General features: G+C 38.4%; 1 protein-coding gene across 6 annotated transcripts in view; it reads right to left on the bottom strand.

The window, feature by feature from the left end:
- The window catches only part of NOS1 (nitric oxide synthase 1), a 162,372-nt gene that overhangs the window by 25,754 nt on the left and 111,120 nt on the right, over window positions 1–25,498 (bottom strand). For all 6 annotated transcript variants that reach the window (XM_072142576.1, XM_072142565.1, XM_072142582.1 and 3 more), the window contains exons 2-7: window positions 21,322–22,435; window positions 10,628–10,733; window positions 3,846–3,983; window positions 3,226–3,371; window positions 1,275–1,437; window positions 349–440 (exon numbers count right to left, since the gene is read on the bottom strand). In XM_072142576.1, the coding sequence (XP_071998677.1) occupies window positions 349–440; window positions 1,275–1,437; window positions 3,226–3,371; window positions 3,846–3,983; window positions 10,628–10,733; window positions 21,322–22,016 (1,340 nt within the window). In that variant the 5' untranslated portion in view covers window positions 22,017–22,435. The remainder of the gene's footprint in view (window positions 1–348; window positions 441–1,274; window positions 1,438–3,225; window positions 3,372–3,845; window positions 3,984–10,627; window positions 10,734–21,321; window positions 22,436–25,498) is intronic.

The raw sequence follows: 25,498 nt of genomic DNA, 5'->3' as shown, positions 1-25,498 counted from the left end.
TAGAAATATATTTTTAAATGTTTCCTTTCTTCAATTGGGCTAATAATTTTTTTTTTTTTAAAGAATGGCCATTCAAAGCAATACTTACGTTTTTTCTTAAGGCTTCCTAGTAAAAATGATGGTAGCCCACAGTTTTAATAGCAACTTTAGAGTTACACAACCGAATGGTGTCATTTATCTCTGGCCGGGGCATTTGGCACACTATTGTGAAAATGTTACCAATAGGAAATGTAATATTTTTGCGCTACATTTGTATTATTATTAATTTTTTATTAACATTGGTTTTTTTGTGTTTTGTGGAAAAAAAGCTGTGTGTTTCTGTTTTGCTCTTGAACTCTGAAACCTCACCTGAGATTGCCTTTGTTGGTGGCATACTTGATATGGTTGCAAATATAATTATACATTCCATGTGCAGTGGTACAGTCTCTAGCATCAAAGACCTGTGACAGTATAAAGAGAGTCGTGTCATTAGTCCTAAGGAATTAAGTTTCTCATTTCCGCAGCGCATGTCTAAAAATATAAATTTGACTTTTTTATCTGCAATTTCTTTATGTTTCATTATAAGTCATGTTTCTAGATGTTTCTCTGGATGATATGAAGTCATAATGAGGCAAAAACTTCTTTTTAAACTATGTTTTAAATTACAGATCTACACAATCCGCACAATGAATACAGATATAATCCTAGATCCTGATACATCAGGGCCAGGCATTATACACCCTGCAAACCACATCCGGGCCCACTGAGTATCTTTGACTGGCCCACCTGACCGCAGAAAAGAAGACCAGGAAAAGGTGAGTATTGTCTGTTTCTGTTTACTTAAACTGCCATAAGAAGAGGAGGATGGAATAGTTGGCACTATAAAAGGGGCATAATGACAGGGGGCAGTATAAAGGGGGCATAATGACAGGGGGCAGTATAAAGGGGGCATAATGAGAGGGAGCACTATGAAGGAGGCATAATGAAAAGGGGGCATAATGAGAGGGGGCACTATAAATGGGGGCATAATGGAGGGAGCATCATAAAAGGGGGTATAAGGAGACAGAGCATTATAAATGGCGGCATAATGGAAGAAGCATTATGAATGTGAGCCTAATGAGAGAGGGCATTATGAATGTGGGCCTAATGAAAGGGGGCATTAGGTATTGCATAGAACTGAGTTAAGCATGTTAGTGTGGTCCCCTAAAGTCATTCCAATATTTTATGTGGCCCCATGGGAAATTAATGGCCAACCCCTGTGATACATGAATGGGATATAGAGAGGAATGTCTTACCTGCAGTTTAGACCATTGGATTCTCCCCACACATCGAGCTGCATTGCGCCATGCATGTTTCGCTCCATATATCAACTCAGTGTCACGAAGCTGGTAGGTATCAGTCTCTTCAATCTCCCTTCTTACTTCTTCTAGTCTCTCTAAGTGAGCCTTAGAACCAAATCTTCAGTAATAAAGGTAAAATAGTTTATAGATTCATTAAATATAATATCACAAGAGACTTTATCACAACAATACTATATTATAAACTATATTCTTATTAATTGTTTAAGGATCATAATAGGAATATAGTAGCATTTTCTAAAACCCATCTAAAACCCATCACTCATGTGTCACTAATACTCACTCATGTTCTCTCTGACATTTACAACTCTTTAAAAAGATAGATAAATAGATATACAATAGATAAAACAAAATATGCAGAAAGCGATAGATACATTTTAGCTTTTGTCAAGCAATAATATGGTCTCTCACATCAGTATATACAGTGTGCAAGAAATTAGATGCCACTTAGCAATGATATATACAAGTTGCCTAATATTACATAATTCAGTGCATACAGAAGATGTGATTGTATGATCTAGTAGTGTATGTATTATAAATTTGATGTGTACAATCACTTAATTCATGTATTGTAAGGGCCACCTGTCTATTGACAACCCTTTGGAATTGTAGCAGGATTAAAGGGGTTGGCCACTATTGACTATTCCAGCCCATCCTCATGGCATAACCCACTGATGATGCCATCCCACAGTCAGCTTCACTGACAGAGGAAAAGGGAGAGGGGAGGAGCTCCTGCTGCAGCCCCTTCTATTCATCAGTGTTCAAACTTGTAAACAAAGAACCACAGAGAGGGTGCAGAGAGCACATGCATACATTTCAGGGATTATTAGGGATTATCAGGGATTATTACTAAGCAGTATAGGCTCATGGGCAATTTATGTAAAAGAATGGCCAACCCCTTTAAAGGTCTGTACCAGGTATTATTGTTATCTTGTCCACGCTTTCCCATTCTCATTAAGACATAGGCAATAAATCTCAATACATGCTTAGTACATGTCCACACATGCATAATAGACAAGATTGGTGCATCCAATGTCTTCGATAGCCAAGCATCTTACTATGTACTGCACATGTCCCTCATGCACCTCATCTAATCTACTGCTTTAGTGGAATTAATAGTTTAGGTACTTAACTGACTAAAGTCTTTATTCAGTAAAAGAATTAAAGGGAACCGGTCAGCAGGATATCACATTTTGACCTAATGACAGGCTATTTTATACTTATTCACAATCTTCTTTTATAATAAACATTCTTAATTTCATTCTATTTTAAAGGTACGTAAATTATACCTGTCTCCCTGCAAGCAAAGATGATTGAGTCACAGGGCCATTTATGCAAGGCTGTGAGTCCCTGTATCATCATTATCTCCTCTCTGCTGTCTCCTTCTCCTTCCTCCCTCCCCAACCAATCATGAGCTGACAGAGATTTGCTTGCAGCACGTGGTCAGTTCACATCTGCATGAGGCAGGAGGGAGCTGGAGGGAGACAGCAGAAGTAGCTAGCAGAGAGGAGATAATATTAATGACACATGGACTAACAGTATTGCACAGATGCCCTCGTGTCTCGTTCCCCTTTGCTGAAAGTGAGCCTTGTATACATTTATGTACTTTTACTAATTAATGGAACGAAAAATGTTTGTTATAAAAGAAGATTGGGAATTAGTATTAAACAGACCATGGGGCCGTTAGTTCAAAATGTAAAATTCTGATGACAGGTTCACTTTAAGTACAGATAATAAACAACAACTTTGTTGCCAAGGTCTCTAGTATAAGGTACATGTCTCGGGAATAGTGTATGTGAGATGGGAAAACTATGGAATAGTCTACCTACATGAGGGATACTATTCCATTACTAGAATCCTTGTGTCCTTCAATTATAAAAAGCCTTACCTTTTTATTGAAGTGTAATATTGATCAATGAATTCCTTGGCAAGGTGAAGAAGTTGCTCTTTAGGGCGAATATCTTCTGGTTTACGGACATACAGTGAAGGAGTCATGACTGCTCCCATACACATCTGTTGGGAGCACGGAGTAGGCTAAAAGGTAAAAAGACATTCTATAAAATGTAATAAAAGAGGTTTCTATAACAATTACATTACTGATTCCTATCTGGCATTTGGACCTTCCTTGTGTTCAAACACAATACATATAGGATTTTAAATGTCACTCCTCAGTATTGCATTGGAGATAATGGGGCAGATTTATCAAGCAGTCTGAAAGTCAGAATATTTCTAGTTGCCCATGGAAACCAATCACAGCTCCCCTTTAAAATATTCATGAGCACTGGTAAAATGAAAGCTGAGCTGTGATTGGTTCCATGGGCAACTGGAAATATTCTGACTTTCAGACTGATTGATAAATCTGCCCCAATGAGTTAAACATATGTTAATTTAGGGATTTTTGATGTTTACTTGATAGTTTGGCATATCAGTCCAGCTGTTGATTTTGATTCTTTCCCTTGGTATATATGTACCCAGTACCAAGTCATGTAACCACTGAAAATTCCTTACCATTGAAGCCTTGAAGTGCAGTGTGTCATGCAGTACAGCATTTGTGTCCCAATTTTTCACTCTCAGATAACGAGGACATTTGGAAGGACTTCCATTCACCTGGCTCTTTGCAGGGGACTGTCTACCCGAGGCAGAAACCTGGAATTATAATAGGGAAACAATGCCAGTGCCCAAAGGGAAGGAAAGGAAGAAAGAGAAAGAGGTTTTAAGTTGTATATATCTGTTTGGCAGCCCAGTTGAGTTTAGACGTGAAGCCAAGACAGAAATAAATAATTCTTCACAAAAAGACCAACATCATTTCATAATTAAGTCATTTGGTTGGCAGAGGCGGTGGTTATTACTGTATCTAAAGCAGTTTTACATTTTTTCTTTTTTAAAATAAAAAAATATTTAGCAGGCTGGAGCTCCAAATAGAAATAATAGCAATAGATTTATTAAAATAAACATTGTGAAGAACACCTCAGGCAGGTAAGACGGCATCAAGGAAGAAAATTATAGCTATTCCGTCACACATCTAAAAATCAAGTATAGACTAGTACAGGCAAAACATCCATATTGATGTTTCTATGCATAAGAATTGTTTACTTCTTTGACTGTATTTTCTACTGGGTTTGCAGAATACATGTGTTTGTGATGAATGTGATGAATGTCTGATTCATTTGGGGAACAATTGCCTTAGTAATATTGATATAGGAGGCCTGTAATTGTCTGTGTGAATAGAGCAGTGGTGCACATGTTTAACCAAGAAATAAATAGAGCAGTGCATAAAAATCTACTCTACTACAGACCCCTTTTCTTTGCCAGTGGATGAAATGCACTTTCCCTCAAGTATCTACAAACTTGATCAATTTATTCTAAGATCCTTCTTCTATAATAAAATAAAGGGTTAAAGATTTAATAGATTGATTTTATATATTTCATTAAATAGGAATCTAAAGTTAATTGCTCTTGGGATAAAGATAATATTGCATATTATCTTTATTACCAATCTGCAGCAGTTCCTTTGCTCTCCTCCCCACTTTAGCCTGGCTCGGCAGTAGCTTTGTGTCTCCTGACTGTGCTGATTTCTCCTGTGATTCTCTAGATTTGTTTAGAGATACAAACTGCTCACTCTGGAGGGAGGAGGGAGAGGTCATGTGGCATAGCTCTCTGAGTGTAGCTGAGTATGTTCAGTGCTGTGCATGCAGAAGTCCCCAACACAGAATAGTGAAGTACAAGATCTCCCCTCTTGAGTACCAGTCCCTTTAAACCACTCTGTAATTCAGCAAAACGTTTGCTTTCCCTCTCTCTGGACCTCATACTGTGTCTGTCATACACTCCTCTGCAGCCCCCTCCCCCACTTTCTGCTCTCCTGGCACTTTCTGCACATCAGAGAAGCTATTAATTCTTAGTGCTTACTATCAGTATGTGAGTAGAGTGTTTAGTGGATTTACTTGTAGGAATCTCACTGGATTTACTGCAAAATGACATAATGAAAAAACACAAAGCATCATGGAAACTGTGGACATCCTTAATTTGACTCAGCTTCAAGGCAGATAAAGGAAGTGGTTAGCTACTGCTGTTTGGAAAACTGCTTTATAACAGAAAAGGCAATGGAAAAAGGGCAAGCAGCACAATATGTTTTTGTTGTTTTAAAAGGGGGAATCACATATGACAATTTGGAAAAAATCATTTTGACATCCGAGTTAGGCTTTAATTTTTTTTATTCTTTCTAAAAAAAAAATGTAATATGTAAAAAATATTATTTAGGTATGTTTGCAAAAGCCAAACGTATTGCAGATACAGTACTTGCAGCAAGATGGGGAGCTCTAGGACCTGGTATTAGAGGAACCCATGTAGTTAGTATAGAGTAGCTGTGAATCTGAACAATTCTTCACAAGACAGAAGTGGTCTTAGTCTTTATGGTTGCACTCTCTTTTGGAAAGACAGGTAATAGGAGAGAATGTGTCATATGACTATAAGTTAGACGTGACAAGGCACATGTGAAAGAGGTAATAGTGGAAGAATCGAGTTAGCAGGTTCCCTTGAGAATCTTGGGAACAGTTAACAATATTGAATTCTCCTAAACTATGAAAAGTAAATACAGGTTGGGAAAGAAAAATCTTTTAATTAAAAAATCCAATATTTCCCAGGTAAGGGCTGCACTTCAGGATCAGACTCGGAGCAGATAGTGTCACATATTTATACTGAAGTTAAATAGAAATCTAGCCGCTGAATTACTCTGGGTAATTATATTACGGACTGTAACTGCAAAGGGAACAAGTATAGATGTGTTAAATAAAACCTCACATGGCTTATAGCTGTGGTTAAAGGGGCAAATAAGGTAAAAAGAGTTTGTTTAAAAAACATAAACCTGAAAGGGTCGTCTGAAGCCTTTAATAATAGATAATCAGTTAGTAGTTTAATAATCTGCATGCAACAAATTTCCTTGGGGGAGTAAATTAGTGAAAGTCTATTGTTGGCCTGGGTGTATTTGTAGATAATAGATTGTATAACAGCATGCAAAGGCAATTAGCTGCTTCCTAAGCCTGTTGGATCTTATGTATTACAAGGAGACATGTAACGGCAATGTAATTTTTTTTCGATTTACGTAGCACAAGTTCAGCCACACAAGAATACACCATGCAGTCCTGATTACCAGTTGGAGAGGGTACTCGAAGAGCCACAGGAATGATAAGGAACATAGAGAATCGCAGTTGTATATAAATATATAAATGTCCCGTAAAAAAAGGGTTAAAGCTGTTCCATATTAAATCATCTCAAAAGACAAGGAGGCACTGTCTGCCTCTGGAGAAATGAAGGATTGATCTTTAGAGACAGCAAGGCTTCTTTACTATATGAACTGTGAATCTGGGGAACAGCCTGCCTCAGGAGCTGGTCACAGTAGGGACAGCAGAGAGCTCCAAGAAGGGTCTAAGTGCCTAATTACAGCAAAAGAGCATTGGTAATGTAATTGTATAGAATGGTGTTCCCTTACTTTCTATCTTTATCTCTGTGACTTGCCTTCCTTGGCTAAACTTTATAGACATATGTCTTTTGTCACACATACTATGTAACTATGTATCCTCGAGGATAGATAGCAGAATATGTTGAACTGTCTTTTATCTGTACTCTATGAGGGTCAGATAGCAGTATATAACTTTAGTTATATATCTCCATGTAGTAGATACAAGGGTATCGAGTACATGGACACATATACTTTATTTTTTCTTACATTTTAAGTTTTTAATTCATTCTACAATTTATTCAATTATCCCGCACACCGCCTTTTCTATCATTGGAACTTTAAAGGGGTTGTATGGTCCCTGAACCTCCAAAACAAACTCCTGGGTGTGACAAATACACCCTCTACTACAATACCTTCCACTAAAATGTTGTGGTAATTGCGATTTTTACAAAGAATTACCTTTTTATTCCTGGAGACAGGAACAGAAGAAGCAAGATGGCCGCCGCACTCTGCATTGAGACTTCAAGTCCCATGATGCTTCACTCCCACCAGAATGCACAGCACAGCAGCGATTGGCTGCTAGAGTTCTGGGCTTGTGTTGTAGAGGAGGCGGAGGCGGGCACTGTCCATACAAGGAAGGAAGCTGCACAGAGAATTACACTGTGTGCAGCACATATGCGGGCACATAGGATGATGAAGACTGCCTACCACGCATGCGCGGCCAGCGCTGGGGACTGGGAAGTTGTCGTTTCCCAGGAGATGAGGTAGTATATACAAAAGCTGGCCTTATAACTTCAGATTTCATTATCTGTAAATGTTCCTACAATCACTGATACAATTGAATTCATATATGGAGTTACTTTTGTTTGTCTGCAACATGCAGGGCAATGTCTGCCACCTTACAACCCCTTTAATTAATCTGTTTACATGAACTCTAAATCCATAATATTGCTGAATGAATGATACAAAGCAGAATAACATGGATTACGTTCCAGCATCTGCTCACAAGGGGATGGGTATTTCATTGTGGATCAGTCCTGGACTGGTAGGGAAATCCTGCATTTATGTCAAAAATATGAGTTAAAAGCCGATTATGTAGTATGTGTAGTAGCGCAGAATACAGTAACAGGGATTAATGTGGAGCTTTGTAGAGAGAAAGATTCAGCTAAATGTGGCAGGGGAATCCCATAATCTGTATGAGCAGGGAACATTTAAAGGAAATCCCAGACACTATGAGAAACCTTTTTACCTATGACTGACATAAATTGTGACATAAATATTCTTAAAATATAGTGTATAGAGGGATTCCTAAATGTACTGTTTGGTTATTACTTTCTCTTTGTATCTATAAAGACATTTACAGTAAACCATAAATTATAAAATGACATAGAAAAGGTATATCAGTAAACTAACACCATGGCTTTTGCCACTCACAGAATAATGTGGAGAGAGAAGTGCTTTGGAGGCGTTAATTAGCATGTAAAGGTGGAACCTCAGGAAGCATTAGCAACACACCCCGAAGCACTTCGGCCTAATTTGCATAAGGATTATAAATTGTTTTTGAACAATTTGGGCAGTACAATTCTAAGTAAAATTACATAGATAAATTTCTTTTAACAAATAATTATTTATTGGCAATTATTAAGGCAATTATAGGGAACAGACTTTCATCAAAAACAGGCACAATAAACTTACTCATCTCCCACTGTACCTTTCTTAAAAAGTGCAATGCAGATGTCCCATCTTAAATCTGCATCATCCTAACAAATCCTAACATCCTAATTAAAATGTTTTTTCTTTGTCCATTTGACTGTTCTCCCTTTGTCTCCTACCATGTGGCTCCACCCACCATTGATTGGCCTAGCCCACCAACGAGGAAAAGATCCACAGTTTTCCATACATTCAGTGTTAAATTCATTATGCATTCTGGAAAGGACAGGAAAGGAAAGAGGACAAGAAGAGGACTTCCTGTCAGCTCATCCCGAGATATCAAGAGACACAGAGCTGTCAGTCAAAAGAAGGAGGCATGGACCCTATTTTAACATTTAAATTGGAATTATTTCACATGCTTTAAATGTTTAATATTTTGCACAGTAACCTGTTTTTTGAAAATTCAGAAATCTTTGCATTTACATTTTTAAAAAAATGTATTGGTTACTTCTGAGGTTGAGGCCAGAAGTTGCGTTTAACGCATGCATTTAAAAATACATTGCAACAGCTGAGATTCGCCTAATTAAACAGCTGTTAACAATTGCATTAACACATGTGTTCACATCGTGTTTACTGTGCGTTTTGTAAATGCAAATGTTAACAGTAATGTAATAAGGCAAATCACCTCTCCTCAGCTGTTGTAATAGGTTTCAAAATGCAATCAAAACGCAATGTGTGACTACACCCTTAACACCACGTGTGACCGCAGCCTCATATGTCGTTATCGCCCTGGGGTGTGACTAGAGTGCTTAAAAATGCAGGACACAGCCTCAAATCCTAAATTAACAGTAATGTCCACTCCTGAATATAACCCGCTCACATGGCTTGTGTCCACTCCTGCATATAACCCGCTCACATGGCTTGTGTCCACTCCTGCATATAACCCGCTCACATGGCTTGTGTCCACTCCTGCATATAACCCGCTCACATGGCTTGTGTCCACTCCTGCATATAACCCGCTCACATGGCTTGTGTCCACTTCTGTATATAACTCCCTTACGTGGCTTGTGTCCATGTGGATTTGAGACATTTGCAACAGAAAGTCTCAAAAAGAAGCCAAAATTTGGTTGCCAAATGTCTCAAAAATTCACCACAGAAAGACAAAACTATGATACATGTCCCCCATTGTGTTTTACATCCATCTCATGGAAAAGGTGATATAGGGAGGACTTTTAACCGTTTACCAGCAGGTATTACTGGTGTAAGGGATACAATTCTTTGAAGGGGTTACTGTCCCTTAATTGATTTCTAATGTTATATACAGTGGATGGAGCTCTCTGCTTTGCATTCTATCCCCTGAATAGGAACAACTGGGGAGCGAGTGTTATACCCCACTAATTTGATACTGATGAGTTTTCTATTGATAAGTTATTGATCAGTTCTGAAATCAATTAAAGCCCATAAAACCCCTTTATAAAATGTAGTAAACAGATTGCACAGTATGGTCAGGTGTTGTCCTAATCACTTTCGCCGTAGAGGTTATTCATTTCATTTCTCTATTATTACCCTGCAGCCCCTCAAGTTTCCAGATTTAATTAGTGGGCAGGAAGCAAACCCAGCAAGAGGGCATGGAAGTGTTTTATATTGTGTGCAGTGTGCCAAAGGCAAAGGCATTAATAAAATATTTTAGAAATTTCATTTGAAAATGTGTTTTACACTCCACTTAATTCTCATTTGCTTTTTTCGAAACTTTAGACGGCTGTAATTTCTCGCCGTACGTCTCGCTGAAATTACAAGAGGCTTTCGCTGGAAACATTTTTAAAAACTTTTTGTTAAAGCGTGTCAATTCAACGATGTATAATATAGGATGTGTCATAGAACAGCTGTAGAAATGTATGTAAGCAAGGTATTCTAACTATGCCACAGTGTCAGAAGACAATCTAAATTATGATTGGGAAAATGAACATACGAAGGATGATCTGTTGATCTGTTGCATCCTGCATGTACAATATACTGTGATATGCGTCAGTGGGATGTGGAAATGCGAAGAAATAACTGACAGCCTTGATTCTTAGTCAATACTGAACAGCAATTTGTCCAGAACAAATATGACAAGCGAAGGATCCGCCAAATCTTGATAGCATAGAGACAAGGGTAAAATGTAATGCACTGAGAGCTGACATACCTGCTCACACTCCAGGTAAGGGTTGTTTAGCACGACTGGCATATTACTGTTGCTCCTCCATAAATCATTTAAGGCTGCATCATTGCCTCCTCCTTTCTGGGTTTTGCTGAAAATAAAGCATTAAGTTTACTCAATTATATCAATATCCAAGGAGGCCATTTACGTAATATTTTCAATAATCAATATTTTTTATACTTTTCATCAAACATGTTGGATGATATGTCATAAACCATTTGCTATTTATCTTTATTCACAAAAAGTAGTCATAAACCCACAATGTACCCAAAAAGGCAACACATAAATCTAGATACAAAGATTTCCGCATCAATTAGATAAGGGGAAAATGTATAGAATGTTTAAAATGTAGTCAGGAATCAGACAATGAAGCAGATTTATTGGTCAGGAATAACAGAAGAGACATTTCAGGCCCAAAGAGGGATGTTAAATTACGGGGATATTAATGAATAACAAAGAGAATACAAACATAGCTAACCAATGATACACCCACTGACCCCTAGATTGGGGGCCCTGAGCATCTTCCTAGTTATGACCGCAATAAGGAAGAGATGAAAGAATGATTGAATGTGCTGCTTCTCCATTCAAAGGCTACAAAACTGATCAAACCATGGATTGGCAGGTGATAAAATGCTCTCCAGGACTTCAGCAAAGTTGAGACAATACCTGCTAGTAAAGACGTCAGTGTGTTTGTACTGAAGTCTCTAAAGGTCAACCGGGGAGTAGCTTATAGCAAAACACATGTTGGGGAATTTTTTGTCTATTGCTTTACTTTACCCATTTTATGTTCTTGCACTCCTGTATATTGGTTTGGTTAATCAGGAAGTCCCCAACTTAAGGAGGCCCAACTTACAGACGACTTCTAGATATAGATGGACCTCTCCACCCACTGTGGCCTCTGGTGATGCTCTCTTGATGATGGTAATTTACTCACCTTTAACACTAGACGGCAATGATCAATTATAAATGTTATAAAAGGTTCCTGCAATAAAGCTTTATTGTTAATCCTTGTTTACATGATAACCCAAAATTTAGAAAATCTTATTGTCATAGGGAGAAAAAAACTTATGAGTAACACTTGAGTAGACGACTGTCATACAGTTGCAATTTAAGAACAAACCTACAGAACCTTAACGTGTTTGTAACCTGGGGACTGCCTGTATATTGTTACTAATTCTGAAATAAAGCATTTTAGTACTAAATGTACCACTATAGGAAAAATAACAAGGATGGTTACACATTATTTTTCTGTGCTTTCCCTATCAATAGGACAAGTGATAAGTGACTTATCATGAGAAAGGCTGTTCGACCACCTGATGTTGTACTCAGATATATCTGTCCCATGGAAGTCCCATAGCAGTGGTCAGGCATGGGCACTATGGACCAATTAACAATGGGAGATATATATGAAAATGTTTTAATGAGCGAACCCCTTTAACAATTGAATTATTTTGGAGACATTTATAGAAGTGTCTCTCACCATATTGCAGTGCCACAGGAAAAACAAATCTTCACTGCAAATTTTAATCCCGCACATTTTACAGCAGTGTTGCAGTAGACGATGAGACTTTTCCAAATTTATAATTGGTATCGTCTCTGCCGCTGTGTCTAGGACTTCAGCCCAGCTTGTTTTATATCAACCATGTTGAGTTGCAGTACCATGGACAGCGCTATGTGATATTCAGTGCTAAGTGCTCTTTATTTTGATAATCAATTGAAGTTCCATGTTGTGGCACCTTAAGATCCTCCAATAAAGTCAACCAGAGGCATTGGACATATTAACATAAATGGTGCTTTAATGCTAGTTATCTATTAAATTGCATAAGAAAATGTAATAGACTGTATTACACGGTATATATTATACTTTTCTTCTACCCGTACAGATGCAGCGCTGGTTCCCTGTTCACTGTTCCCTGTATTCTCTCACAATACACTCACACTTATCATGGCTGGTTTACGGGTTAAGCCAGTCATGTTAACCAATGCTGAATCTGTACGTCAAGTCAATTTGTTACCAAAATAGCTAATAAAAATACCTCTGTTTATGGAAGCAGCAGTTTAGATTATGGAAAATACAGCTTAGTTAATATTCCTTTAGAGTTGTTCTTTATGTTGTTAGCCGTAGGACTGTGGATTTCCAATGCAGTATAGTCTTTTCTTTAACCCCTTACCGACGTGTGATGTATTAGGAACTCAGAGGGATCAGTCCTCTCCATACACGCTGGGTGTTTGCAGCAAACACCCACAAATAACACCCGCAATCAGTGCTAGTGGCACATTGTAAAAGATGATGTGTAAAATCCCCATATGCTGCCATTCTATGGTATAAATCAGACAACCTACGGTTAAAGTACCCTACAAGGTGTGAAAAATAGTACACAATAGTACTATAATCCCTAAATCAAATCCCTAAAACTAATCTAAAATAAAATAAACAGTAAAAATCATAAACATGTTAGGTATCGCTGCATCCCAAAATGTCCTATCTATCAAAATATAACCGGAATTGAACCCCGAAATGGGAATAGCACCCATATATCCGAAAAGACTCTTTTTCGCCATTTTGTAGAAAAAGCTATTACAAGGTTGTACAGTGGCCAAAATGGTAGGAAAGAAAATATCAGCTGATTGTATTAAAACACAATAAAACCTATATTCATTTGGTATAATTTGGGGTGCATAGTGAAAGCCCTGAAAACCAAGCCAACAAGAAAATGGCGCAAATGCATTTTTTCACTAATTTCACTGAGTTTTGGAATTTTTTTCCCACTTCCCAGTATACATGACATATTAAATACTGTCACTTTAAAGTACAATTCGTTATGCAAAAAACAAGCCCACACACAGCTATGTGCATGGAAAAATAGAAAATGTATAGATTCCTGAAGGTGGAGAGTGAAAAATGGAAACGCAAAAATGAAAAGAAGGGCTCTGGGGGTGTTACCATGCAGCTCCATGCAAAGAACACAGCAGTGTGAGGATATATCCCCAGTACACATATACAGTTTTGGGATACAAATACATATGTTTAGTCCTGTCGCTGTGACAACAATAACAACATACACAATATTGGTTAAACCACTTTCCAAGTTTTAAAAAAACTAGCAAAACTCTATGACTATTTAGAGGTTTAACCCTAGACACTCTTCTGAACAACAACAATAGATATACTCAGGCTCGGACTGGCCCACAGGTGAACAGGTGGATCCCATGGTGGGCCCCTGAGTTAGGTGGGCCCCCAGGCAGGATAAGTAGTGCTGGCCAGGTACCCTTTCTGTAATTTATATGTTTATTTAGCATAGAGCATCTGAACTATCAAATATATTCATATTATTATATTAATAGATTATGTAAAACTTATAACTGTGGTGGGCCCCAAGATCAGATTACTAGTGGGCCCATGGTATCCCAGTCCGACACTGGATATACTACTATATGTATATGTATAGCCCCCCCCTTCCTACCCTGTATTATGTAACTTGAGGTTTTTTGTCTCCTTATTTTCTTTGTGGTCTTTGTTTGCATCCTCAGTGAATGGGGTCATTTTGGCCAATCCCACTGTAAGGCTTAGAGTCTTATTGAACTAAAGAAAACATGTTTTAAAAATAAAAACTAGCACAACTTCTTCAAGGTTCCTTAAATACAGTTTTCTAGAGTATAACAGGTCAAGGATGGTCCTTTCATAGCCATGTTAGCATTTTATTTTCTTCCTTGACAACATCTCAAACATTAAAGAGAGAAAACTATTTGATATTGACAATTGATCTTCATTCCTTACAGACACGCTCACACAGCTCGGCCAGACAGGTTTTAGGCACTCTTTCCCTGCATCAAGATTTTACATACTGACAATCGGCGGGAACATGAAGACTCAACTCAAGTGGCCTCAAGTCTTGGCCTCAATGGACTTATGAATTGGCTTTCTTCCTATAGAAGCAATTAACATAGGCCTGAATATAGACAGGAGATAAATATGATTCTGTATTGTATCTCTGATAACACTCAGATAAAACTCCTACTGGAAAATAACCAATAAACCAAAAGGTTATTCTTTCCAAAACAACAAAATGTAATATAAAAATACAGTGTAAGGCTAAATTCACACTGCCGTGAGCCTGCCGCCCCGTTAAAGGATAAGGATAAGCCCAGGAGTTCCATGTAACAATTTCTTTGTGTGTGCATTATTAGTAGCAAAATATGCGTTTATATTCCAGGATTGTAGCTGGACTTTGAACAATGGGGGAATCTCTGTGTTCTGTGGTCCCTGCATTAAACTACTACAGAGCCCTTCCCCTCTGCTGTAATATTGAAGCAGAAGCCTGATACTACTCTTACACAGAGCAGATGGTAGGGGCCATGTAGCAGTTTAGTCGAACTGAAAATCTAAAAAAGAAAAGCATTGTTTAATTTCTTAAAACTGTGGGCAGACTCCTTTAATGGACTATTTTAGTAATTTCTAGTTACTTTTTATACACATAGGTTGATTTGAAGGGAGATACGGGGTCCAGCCACTAGGACCCAACTATAAGTTGAATCCCCCATGTGTGGCTTGTTGTACCCTAAATGAATGAAGTGGTTGGTCCTGTGCAAGCAGTCACTCAATTCACTTCTGCTACACTTAGCAGAACGCTGTAGTTTTCCTTGTCCCATGCATATTTCCCAGAACCCCCTAGTGGAGGATCAATGGTTATAAGTCTCCACACATCTCCACACATTAAGGTGGCCTTAATTAGCAAACTCTCCGTAAGGAGACATCTTATTCCCTGACCCATGACTATTCCTGGCAGTCACACAATGAATGAATGAATGAATGAAATGGCAGAGCAAGAGTATAAAGGACCATGTTCTTGTGATGGATGGGTTGGGTCCTAACAATGATTTGTTTCAGATCCTCTAGATATGGGACAACTTAAAATTGCCAGTAAGTTCCAGTAAATATTGGAATAATTCTATATCATGGTGGACAGATTGCAGAAACAATTAAAATGGCATGCATGTAGAGAGAGGTGATATTTATTGCGTATTCATTAGGTAATATAGTCTTATGCTCACTGCTATTAATGTAACCTAATACTCCTAATACATAAAGCATATGTGAAATCTCTTGTTGTGGTCATAGATAGCTGACAAATAAAGCAATTGTCTAATCCACCATTAGGAACCAGAGCTTCAGCACATACCGGAAGCTACAATGGGGCACATTTACCAAGGGCTTTGCGCCACACATTTGTCAGACTGTGCACGTTCTTCTAAGCTAAAACTGCTTGCATGGTTATTTAAGAAGTGTCTGCACCATTATTGTTTCGCACGTGACCCCTTTGTGGCGCAGCTGTGCTGGCTTCCTTGTGCCACAATTTGGGGGCCGTGCCATCAGTCGGTCCGACTGATTTAGAACGAGCGCTGTATTTAACTTGCAAATTGTATGTTAAAGGTGCACCACAAAAAAGATGGTGAACTCTGTTGGGCCAGTGCAGGGAAGCGACAGAATTATGATTTCCGGCACACGTTCTTAATGTATCGTCGCATGTAGCATTATATCCGGAAATAACACTTTTTGTGCAGTTTACGACTTTCTAAGTAAATGTGCCCCAATGTGTCTGTCTGCTGTGTGAACAGCATTGTCTTTCTGATTTAACTTTGGTTTAATGTGGTGAGACATCACAGGGGCTCCTCCAGGGGATGCAGAATTGCTTAATTGGAACTAATAGTTAACACAGAAAGGTCTTCACACATTGTTGTCACAAAAGGCAGAGGAGCAAGAGGTGAATGTGTCCACACAATTCTCACTGCTGATGAAGATGAAACTAGTCACAATCTTAGATGACCAAGGCACTACAAGGCATAGCTACTCTGCATTATTGCTGTATACTTACAGAACATCCTACAAGAAAAACACTTCACCATCACCTGACATGTATTCACATAATATATGTAGAGCATCTTTCTTTAAAACACTGTACAAAAGATGATGAATTGTTTTATTGTAGGACATATACAGGCTTTCCCCTGCTTAAGGACACCCGACTTACAGACGACCCCTAGTTAAAGACGGACCCCTCTGCCCACTGTGATGTCTTGTGAAGCTCTCTGGATGCTTTACTATACTCTCAGACTGCAATGATCAGCTGGAAGGTGTCTGTAATGAAACTTTATTGATAATCTTTGGGCCCATTATAGCAAAAAATTTTGAAACTCCAATTGTCACTGGGGAAAAAAAATATACAGTTTTGACTTACAAATTAAACTGAAGAACAAACCTATGGAATCTATCTTGTACGTAACCCAGGGACTGCATATACATTACTACTAGGAAAGTTGTGTTAGGAGGTATTGTACCTTTCTGATTGAAGGGTCCCCTCCGAATGAGCTGGGAATCCCACTACCTACAGCAATGTAAAATTACTTGGTGTCCACTGAAATCATTGCATTGTATCCATTCCCCAATCTAGCTTATCGATGAAGAACATCTCTTTCCCCTCTCTTTCTTACCGTAATTTCATGTTATAGTATTAAGTAACTACAGGATTAATTTATCACATATTTTTTTATTCCTATCAGGTTATTGCCCTATTTCCTTTTTGGGACATACAGATTCTAAGCTACAAGGAATTCATATTTCTTAATAAGCATTACAAAGCATTGAAATGTCCCAGCAAATGAAAGCAAAAAGAATGAAATGAAAATATTATGTAAATTATGTAATCAGATACAGGTCAGTCCTTGGCGTTCCTGACTTATTACAGAATAATCAGCCTTCTATCTACCTACCCTGTGATGGACATGGGGGAGGGGCATTGCAGATGTGATTAAAATTACTTTTATTTTCTTGAAAGTTACTTTCAATAAAGATATACACTTACCTATGTAAAATAATTGGACTTGGAATAACATTCCCCATTGTATTGCTTATTGTATTGTGTTTTTTTTTTGGCTAGCTACTCACATAAATAAATCAGCCAAACAACAAGGGCTTTCAAACTCTCCGGTGATGGCAGGGGAGATATGCATCAGGTTTTTGGATGTCAATTTACCAAATACTTTTGTTTTTTTGAGAGATAAGTGGCCACCAGAGGTCTCGGGCAACAGTTTTTGCCCCTCTCCCAATTCATAACAATGCAAATTATACCCAGTGGAGGTGTATGTGCAAATATGTATTATGTATGAGAATGTATATGGCGTTTCTTTTTTGCACTTCTATTTTATCCCTACAATTATACTGTAAGTGCATGACATTGCTTAGTCGCTCCATATTGTATGCCCTAGGTCACAGACAAGAACATTTCAAACTTCCCTGTTGTTTTAAACTATGTTTAATTAATTGTTGATTAGAGAAGTCTCAAGTGGGAGGAGGGTGGGCGTGTGAGTGTAAGAAAGATTACCAGGTACAGAAGTTACAGTTATTATTTAGAGGAAAGTATATCTTCAGTAGGTAGAATATCAGGCCCAAATCAGATTGGTTAAACAGACCTGTTAAGGGTTTTAGTGTGCACAATCCTAGAACAAACGTCCAATACGAATACAACCGTATGTTTTGTATTGGTGTATTTTGGCCATAAACACAGGATATTTTCCACCTCTATGAGAACGTATGGCACTGTATCCATACCATATCCGTATAAAGTACGGTGTGCTGGATAACGATGGCTGGCTGACAGATACTGTATATCTGCACCTATATATGGTAGTCTTTGGTGCACAACTGTATGCAGCGCATATGCAACCCATTTTTTATACGGAACGTAAATACATGAGGGTATAGGACATGTCGTATATGTTTTTATGTCTCGCTCACGGTATGGTACGGTGCCGAATGTGTCCATTAAAATGGATGTCCGTATTGTCTATTGTAATGTATGCTACATGTAAATATGTCCGCCATTTTGTAGGTAGTAATTCTTTGTTTAGAAAATGTTCTCATTTCGCCATATAACTATGGTAGGGGGAGCCGCATCTATCAGTCGTCACCCTCTATTTATAACCTTTTCGAATGCTGTTGGCTCAGAGATGCCAAAAACAGCATAGGTAGAGTGAAGGAAGGACTTAAACAGGTTGTCCACTTTTATAAAATAATTAATGTGGTTTGTGTAAGGAAAAGTTATACAATTTTCCAACATTCTTCCTGTATCAATTCCTTACGGTTTTCTAGATCTCTATAGATCTGTCTCTATAGATAGAAAGCCAATGGATAGAAATCTGTCCATGGTCTTGGGATGGACATTCAGGTGCTCACATAAAGTATTAAGAGCCCTGCTATAGTAAAGGCTTGTGTACCTGCATGTCCATCCCAAGACCATGGACAGATTTCTAACCACTGGAAGTAAACATAGAAGCTTTCTATAGAAGGACAGCAATCAGAGATCTAGAATACTGTGAGGAATTGATACAAAAAGCTTGTTTGCTAAAGATGGACAGCCCCTTTAAATGTCTAACTGATGCAGATGTTTAACTGATATCAGGGAGATAAGGAAGGTAATTATCATAAGTCAACTATCTTCTTCAGAAGTAACAGATAAAAGAGCACTGTTAAGTTCCATCTAGCCAGGCTTTTTACTTTGTATCTATATAGCAGGTTTGTCAAAGCCAAATGGGTTGACAACCACCTTATTCCAGCCAGAACTTCAGCTGTCTCCAAATCATCTTAAACAATGAAAGAATTTTGCAAACGCGGTCTGCATCCCCTAGCTCAGTGATGGCGAACCTTTTAGAGACCGAGTGCCCAAAATTATGAAAATCTTCTTGCTCCGAGCTATACCACAGCTTTCAAGGGTCCTGAGGACACCAATATCATTGACAGAAGGTGGAAAACTTCAGATTGCCATTGGAGCTTCCCTTGAAAATCCAATGAACAGGAAGAATTGTGGGGCCAAGAGCAGGAGCTTACTGGCTCCAATGATACTCTGACCATGTCCTCACCTTCTCTTCCTGCAGTCTCAGGTAGACCCAGATACTTAACGTCAAGGGCTACCTGGACCTACAGGAGGATCCCTTAAGTCCTGTCTGGTGAATTCTGTGCTGGTGCAACAGCCTGAGTGCCCACTGAGAGGGCTCAGAGTGCCACCTCTGGCACCTGTGCCATAGGTTCGCCACCACTGCCCTAGCTGAAATGGTTGTAAGACATTGGGGCACATTTACTAAGGACAGTGCAAACTGTACTATGTGCTGTTCTTCTGTGTAGTGTGCAGCGTGCACCAGATTCATGATTTATGGCGCCTGTTCTTCATGAATCTGGCGCTCCCAGCACTGCCCTGACAGAGTGCACCATTTTATTTTTTGTGCACCTTTAACATGGGCTGTGCAACATATTTCTGTCAGACTTTGCATGATAAATGTGTCGCATGGTCCGATTGAGCACCGGAACGCACCTTTTAGTACAGAAATCTTTGCATGAAGAATAGTGCAGTGTGCGACACAAATTTTGATTATTTTAGTGCTTTTATGCCAAAAAAACTGGAAATAAAGGAAAAGATGGACAAATTCACAGATTTATGTAAATACTCTAATTTCCAAAGGTAAAACCTTGACATAAATACCTGTGCAAATTGCTTGATGTGTTGTGATAGTTTTGTGTCGCGGCTGCATTTTGTTTGTCGCAATACTAAGCTCTGCACATTATGGGGCATTCTGGTGCCGATTCGCACTGTGCCAAACATTTATATAGTAAGTCTGTCATAAATGTGGTTTGTGCTTCTTAAACTGAGAGCACTATAAAAAAACTGGTGCACTCAGTTTAAAGGGGTATTTTCGTCTGGGCATTCACATTCAATTTTATTAATCTGCTAAATATATAAACATTTCTTCAATTAGATGTTATTTAAAAAAATTGATCTGTGTGAAGATAATTTCTCATAAATGTAGTCTTATGGTCCCTTAGAAACAAAACTGTGGCCTAGGATACGACCACCCCTGCTGTAGGGATTGCAAAAAAAAACTAAATGTTTTTTGTATATGAAATGTCCGGAAGTTACTGCATGTCCTACAGCGGTCCTGTGGTAATAAACGCTGAATGTGGTCAGGCAGGGCTCAATAGCGCATATCTGGCCACCTCTGCCAAAATGTGAGGGGGTCGTATCCAAAGAAGCTAGCTTGTTTCTAAGGGTCAACATGGCTACATTTATGAGGAATTATCTTCACACAGGAACATTTTTTAAAATAACATCCAAATGAAGAAATGTTCACATATGGCAAATTAATTAAATTAAATGTGAATGCCCATATGGGAATATCACTTTAACTCTTCATTAATCTGGCATGTGCAGGGTGTGCCAGATTATTGAAGACTGTGCACCAGTATTCAATAATCTGGTGCATCCTGCACATTACTGAGGCAAACTGCACATAGTGCTTCACTATTAATAAATCTGGTCCAATAACTTGATTCAATCCCCTAAGGCCAATATCACTTTTTCATTGCAATTACCCCTCAAGACCTTTTTGGACTGTTTAACTCAGTGGGTAGTGATAGTTTCTGCTAAAATGGATATGAGATATAAACTAGAATAGTGCAATAATAGCTTAAATCCATACAGATTTTTCACATACTCAGGAGGTAGAGCTGCCAACTGAAGGTGGATTACATTTTACAGATTTTATATGAGACTATTCAATTTCTTTTGGTAATGAATATTAATACAGCCAATGAGGGTTGACTAATAATGATAGCTCATTATGGAATATCTTACCTTTCGACTTGAACTTGGGCATCCTTTCGATCTGCTAGATGGTGACCATCTCCGTTTAACTCTTTACATGAATTCTGGAGCAAATTCACTACAGGTTCAATCTCTTTCATAATATCATTATTTTCCTCTCCCCCATTAAGGCAAGGACTTATACTGATGTCATCTCCTTTGACTCCATCAAGTCCATTTAAGTGAAGAAGTTGGTTGACTTCCTGCCATGAAGAACCAGCTGAACTTGTGGCACTATCCACCATATTTTGTTGGTCTTTACTACACAGGCTTTGACTTGACAAGTCACTTGACTTTGACTTTGGGCACAGAGGTCTGGTAACTCTAATTGTCTTGGGTGTTCCATCTCCTGTAAAGGTGGTCTCCAAATGAGTTGTGAACCCTTCGGGGCCTCTAAGAATGAGCACCACAAATGTCTCTGAGGGGATTCTGCGTAGCATATCCAGGGCGGATTCATAACTGGCATCTACAAGTGGCCTATCGTTCACTGCTAATATAATATCACCTACTTGCACAAGACCACTTTGCTCTGCTGCACCACCTCGAATTAAATCAGAAATTATTACTGGGGGTTTGCTTCTTCTTTGCTTCACTAGAAACCCCAGGCCACCCACTTTTCTCTTGTAGAGGCGGACCGATATAACATTCGGTTGTAGCTGTTTAACACTAAATTCATATTCCTCCATGACAAGGCTCTTCAAAATCTGTCAGAAATCAATGAACTTGTCAGAAGATTATGTCAGTATCTCAAGTAACAAGGGCAGTATGTTTCTGAGTCTACAGTTGTCAAACAGGAGGACTCCTTAGATGTTTAACGAACCCTTGTTGAGCAATTTTCAGATGTAAAAAACTGCCTCTGGATCTTAGATGAGCGTAGCTTTACTTCACCTGTCTCATGCTTCTGGTCCTACTTTCAGGAAACGTGCTGTGAAAGCAGCCTATAGTTCTGAGGTTTCCCAGGTAACACTAGATCCACACAAAACCTGGATCTGTCACAGGACGTCTGGTAGGCTTTTAATGACACTTAATTTATAGGTAGCTTAACATCTCAATTCTCAAGCATCCTTGAAATGGTGTGGCCAGTCTCCATCAGTATTTTTTGCAGCTGTAAAAATAAAATACATTTTTATAAATCATTTTGCATATTTTAATTTCGTGTTTTATAGAACAGTGTACTGAGGAACACAAACTGCTTATGATATCCTGAAGGTCCAGCTAACATGTTGCTATAAAGTGCATCCTAACACATAACTAATGCATTTAATATTAGACCACAGTAGGTTTCAGTATACTGTATAATGATCTTTATCTGCAGCTCCCATTCCTGACTATGCTTAAAGGAAACCTACCACTTCAGATAGGGCTTCTAAGCAGCAAATGGCGTGCACCAGCTCAGGGTGAGCTGGTGCCGGCGCTTATCTTCGTTATGTTCTTAAACGGTTTTAAGGCATTTAAACACTTTATTAATCTTTATATCCGAAGTAGCTTCCGCGCACCGTGGTCCGCGCTCAGCGCACTATGCACCTATTCAGGCGCACGCACGGTCACGCGCATGGTGCGCCGAGCGGATATAATGATTAATAAATGCCTTAAAACCGTTTAAGAACATAACGAAGATAAGCGCCAGCACCAGCTCACCCTGAGCTGGTGCACGCCATTTGCTGCTTAGAAGCCCTATCCGAAGTGGTAGGTTTCCTTTAACTGTATCTGTATCTTCAAGTCTGTTGTCTGCAGAACCACAATCATGATGCATTTGGACAGATACATTTTCATCTTTCCATTGGCACCAAAGTTCTAACTCCTGAGGCGCCCAAGATAAGATGGTCTGAATAGAAACCCCTCATCCAGTCTCTAAAAGGGATGCATCTCAAAAATCGATTCCCTCTTCCAAGCACATTTGATATGATTTTGTAGACAATTTTCTTCACAGGTAAACAGGCTGTTTTTAACATAAATGCTAGGAAGGATATTTCATACCCTACCTAAAGGTGCTTATAGTTTAGTGCTGTAAAAGTTATCCCTTTAAATTATTTTACATGCTATTGTTTCATGTCTTTAATTGATTTTTATATAAGTTTTATACACTTAATCCCATGCCTGCCATGCTTTTCCCCATATCCCTTTTATTCGGATTTTCTTCCTGATAAAAAGTAAGCATTTGGTTTATAAAAGAATCCTAGATTTTTTTGCAAGATCTGAGAAGGTTTTATTTCTTCAGCACCTCAGAGTATTCTGCAGAAGATAGAGCCTATAACATTGTCATCTTATTATAACCCAGTTGTTGTATCCTTTCCCTTGAGCTCTAACAATATACTCCTGGGAAAATAACTTCCATCAACTCAATTCCCTTCATATCTACCCGGGATTGTCTTGTGAAATATTTATACTCTCTGTAAAGATATGAGAATTGTCATAGAACACTGTAAGCCATCTTTTCATTGATAATATCCACAATTACACATCGTATCTATAAAGTCATACATATTCCTACAAATTTGGCTTTGGGTTGTACCCTGGATGTGTTCAATATACTGAAAAGTGTTTTTCATCTTACTTGATGACCTTAATCACATCAGTAATGTTTCGGAAATTGGGACCCCCACCAATCAAATGATCCAGGATACCCCTGGCATCTAAATCAACATGGAGAGTAGAAAATGAGTAGGTAAGAAGCTACACCTTAGCCTCTATACAGAGAATGGAGCTGGTTTTCCCATCTCGGTTCTGTGTGGTGATTCTGATATCTATTGCAGATGGAATTAGTTGATCAATTGATTTGAGTACAAGAAATTTTTTGTTAATATAGTGGGGTGCCACAATTTTGCCAATTATCTACTGTACTGAGATGTGTCCCAAATACCTTATAAATGTGGTACATACAATGTATATTCGTTTAGTGTAAAGCAAATAAAGGTTATCTTTCTGTTGAATATTCATAACATTTACATCAGTGAACACCATTCACGTACACACCCTACAAACCATATTGTTTGCTTTTAGCAATTTGATTTGTGTTTTATAGTACATACATACATTATAGATCTATGCTATAATATACAGCAGCACAGGTGACTTCAAAATGACCTGCTCTGGAGGTCACGCTGATGGAGGTCTAGAGGATCTACAGAGATAAGGGTGGTAATATAAATAGCAGATTGAATCAATGCCTGTAGAGATAACATCTCAGTTCTAAGGGCATCTGGCATGAGCAGGTACAACATGGTAGGATGAGTGCAGAAAACAAATGCAGCTGAAAACTTTTCTCCTCTCCCATCATTTTACTAGAGAAACATTACATCAATCCTGTGAAATAAGGCAGATGTGAAAAAAATCTAATAAACTGAAAGGACAATAATTCCTAATCCTCTACATTCAAGATCTATACTTCTAAATTAATGTAGCGATTCAGCCATTCAGAGTCAGCATTAGCATCGGTCTGTGACGTCTATTACAAATGTTGCTTTATGGTAAAGAAGGGTTGCCAAACTTATTTTTAAAAGTTTCTCACTGTATGGCTTACTATTATCATGATTATAGCAATAACTTGCAAACATTTACCAGCATATATGTTAGACTGGTTGGTTGGTATCTCTAAGCTAATTCCACAACAGGTCATAGTTAGAGGAAACATGCACACTTGGCTCACTATTGAGAAAAAAGGGGAATATAACAACATTTTGCCATACTATCTATTATTTCTATCATCCACATTAGTTGATGTATGAAGGATAAAACAATCATTGAGAAGTAGTTTATCAGAAGAAAATCTCCGGGTATAGAACATTTCTGAACATGATCTATGTATAATGTACAGTTCTTATGATAGCTGTTTTTAAACACAACATATTTTAGTGGGATTGACAGTACAAAAACATCTTATTGAGAACATCAGTCATAGTCAGTGGATGAACTAACATTGAATGGTACAAAGGAAATCATCCATTCAGAACTCAAGGGATCAGAAATCAGCTCTGTACAAAGGCTGGTGCACTTCCCCTAACGCATGCAGTTATTTATCAGGCAAAGATTACAATACTAGAACATCCCAAATGCTTTAGACAGACTGCTAATGAACATTGGGAAACGCTGTCACGCTGCTCCTTTGCTATTTATTGCCAGTGGAGAATTTATGTCATATAAAGACGATGGGAACTCACATTGGAAATGT

The sequence above is a fragment of the Engystomops pustulosus genome, chromosome 1 (genome assembly GCF_040894005.1).
Source record: "Engystomops pustulosus chromosome 1, aEngPut4.maternal, whole genome shotgun sequence".
NCBI lineage: Eukaryota > Metazoa > Chordata > Amphibia > Anura > Leptodactylidae > Engystomops > Engystomops pustulosus.
This window is presented reverse-complemented; position numbering and strand designations above follow the sequence as displayed.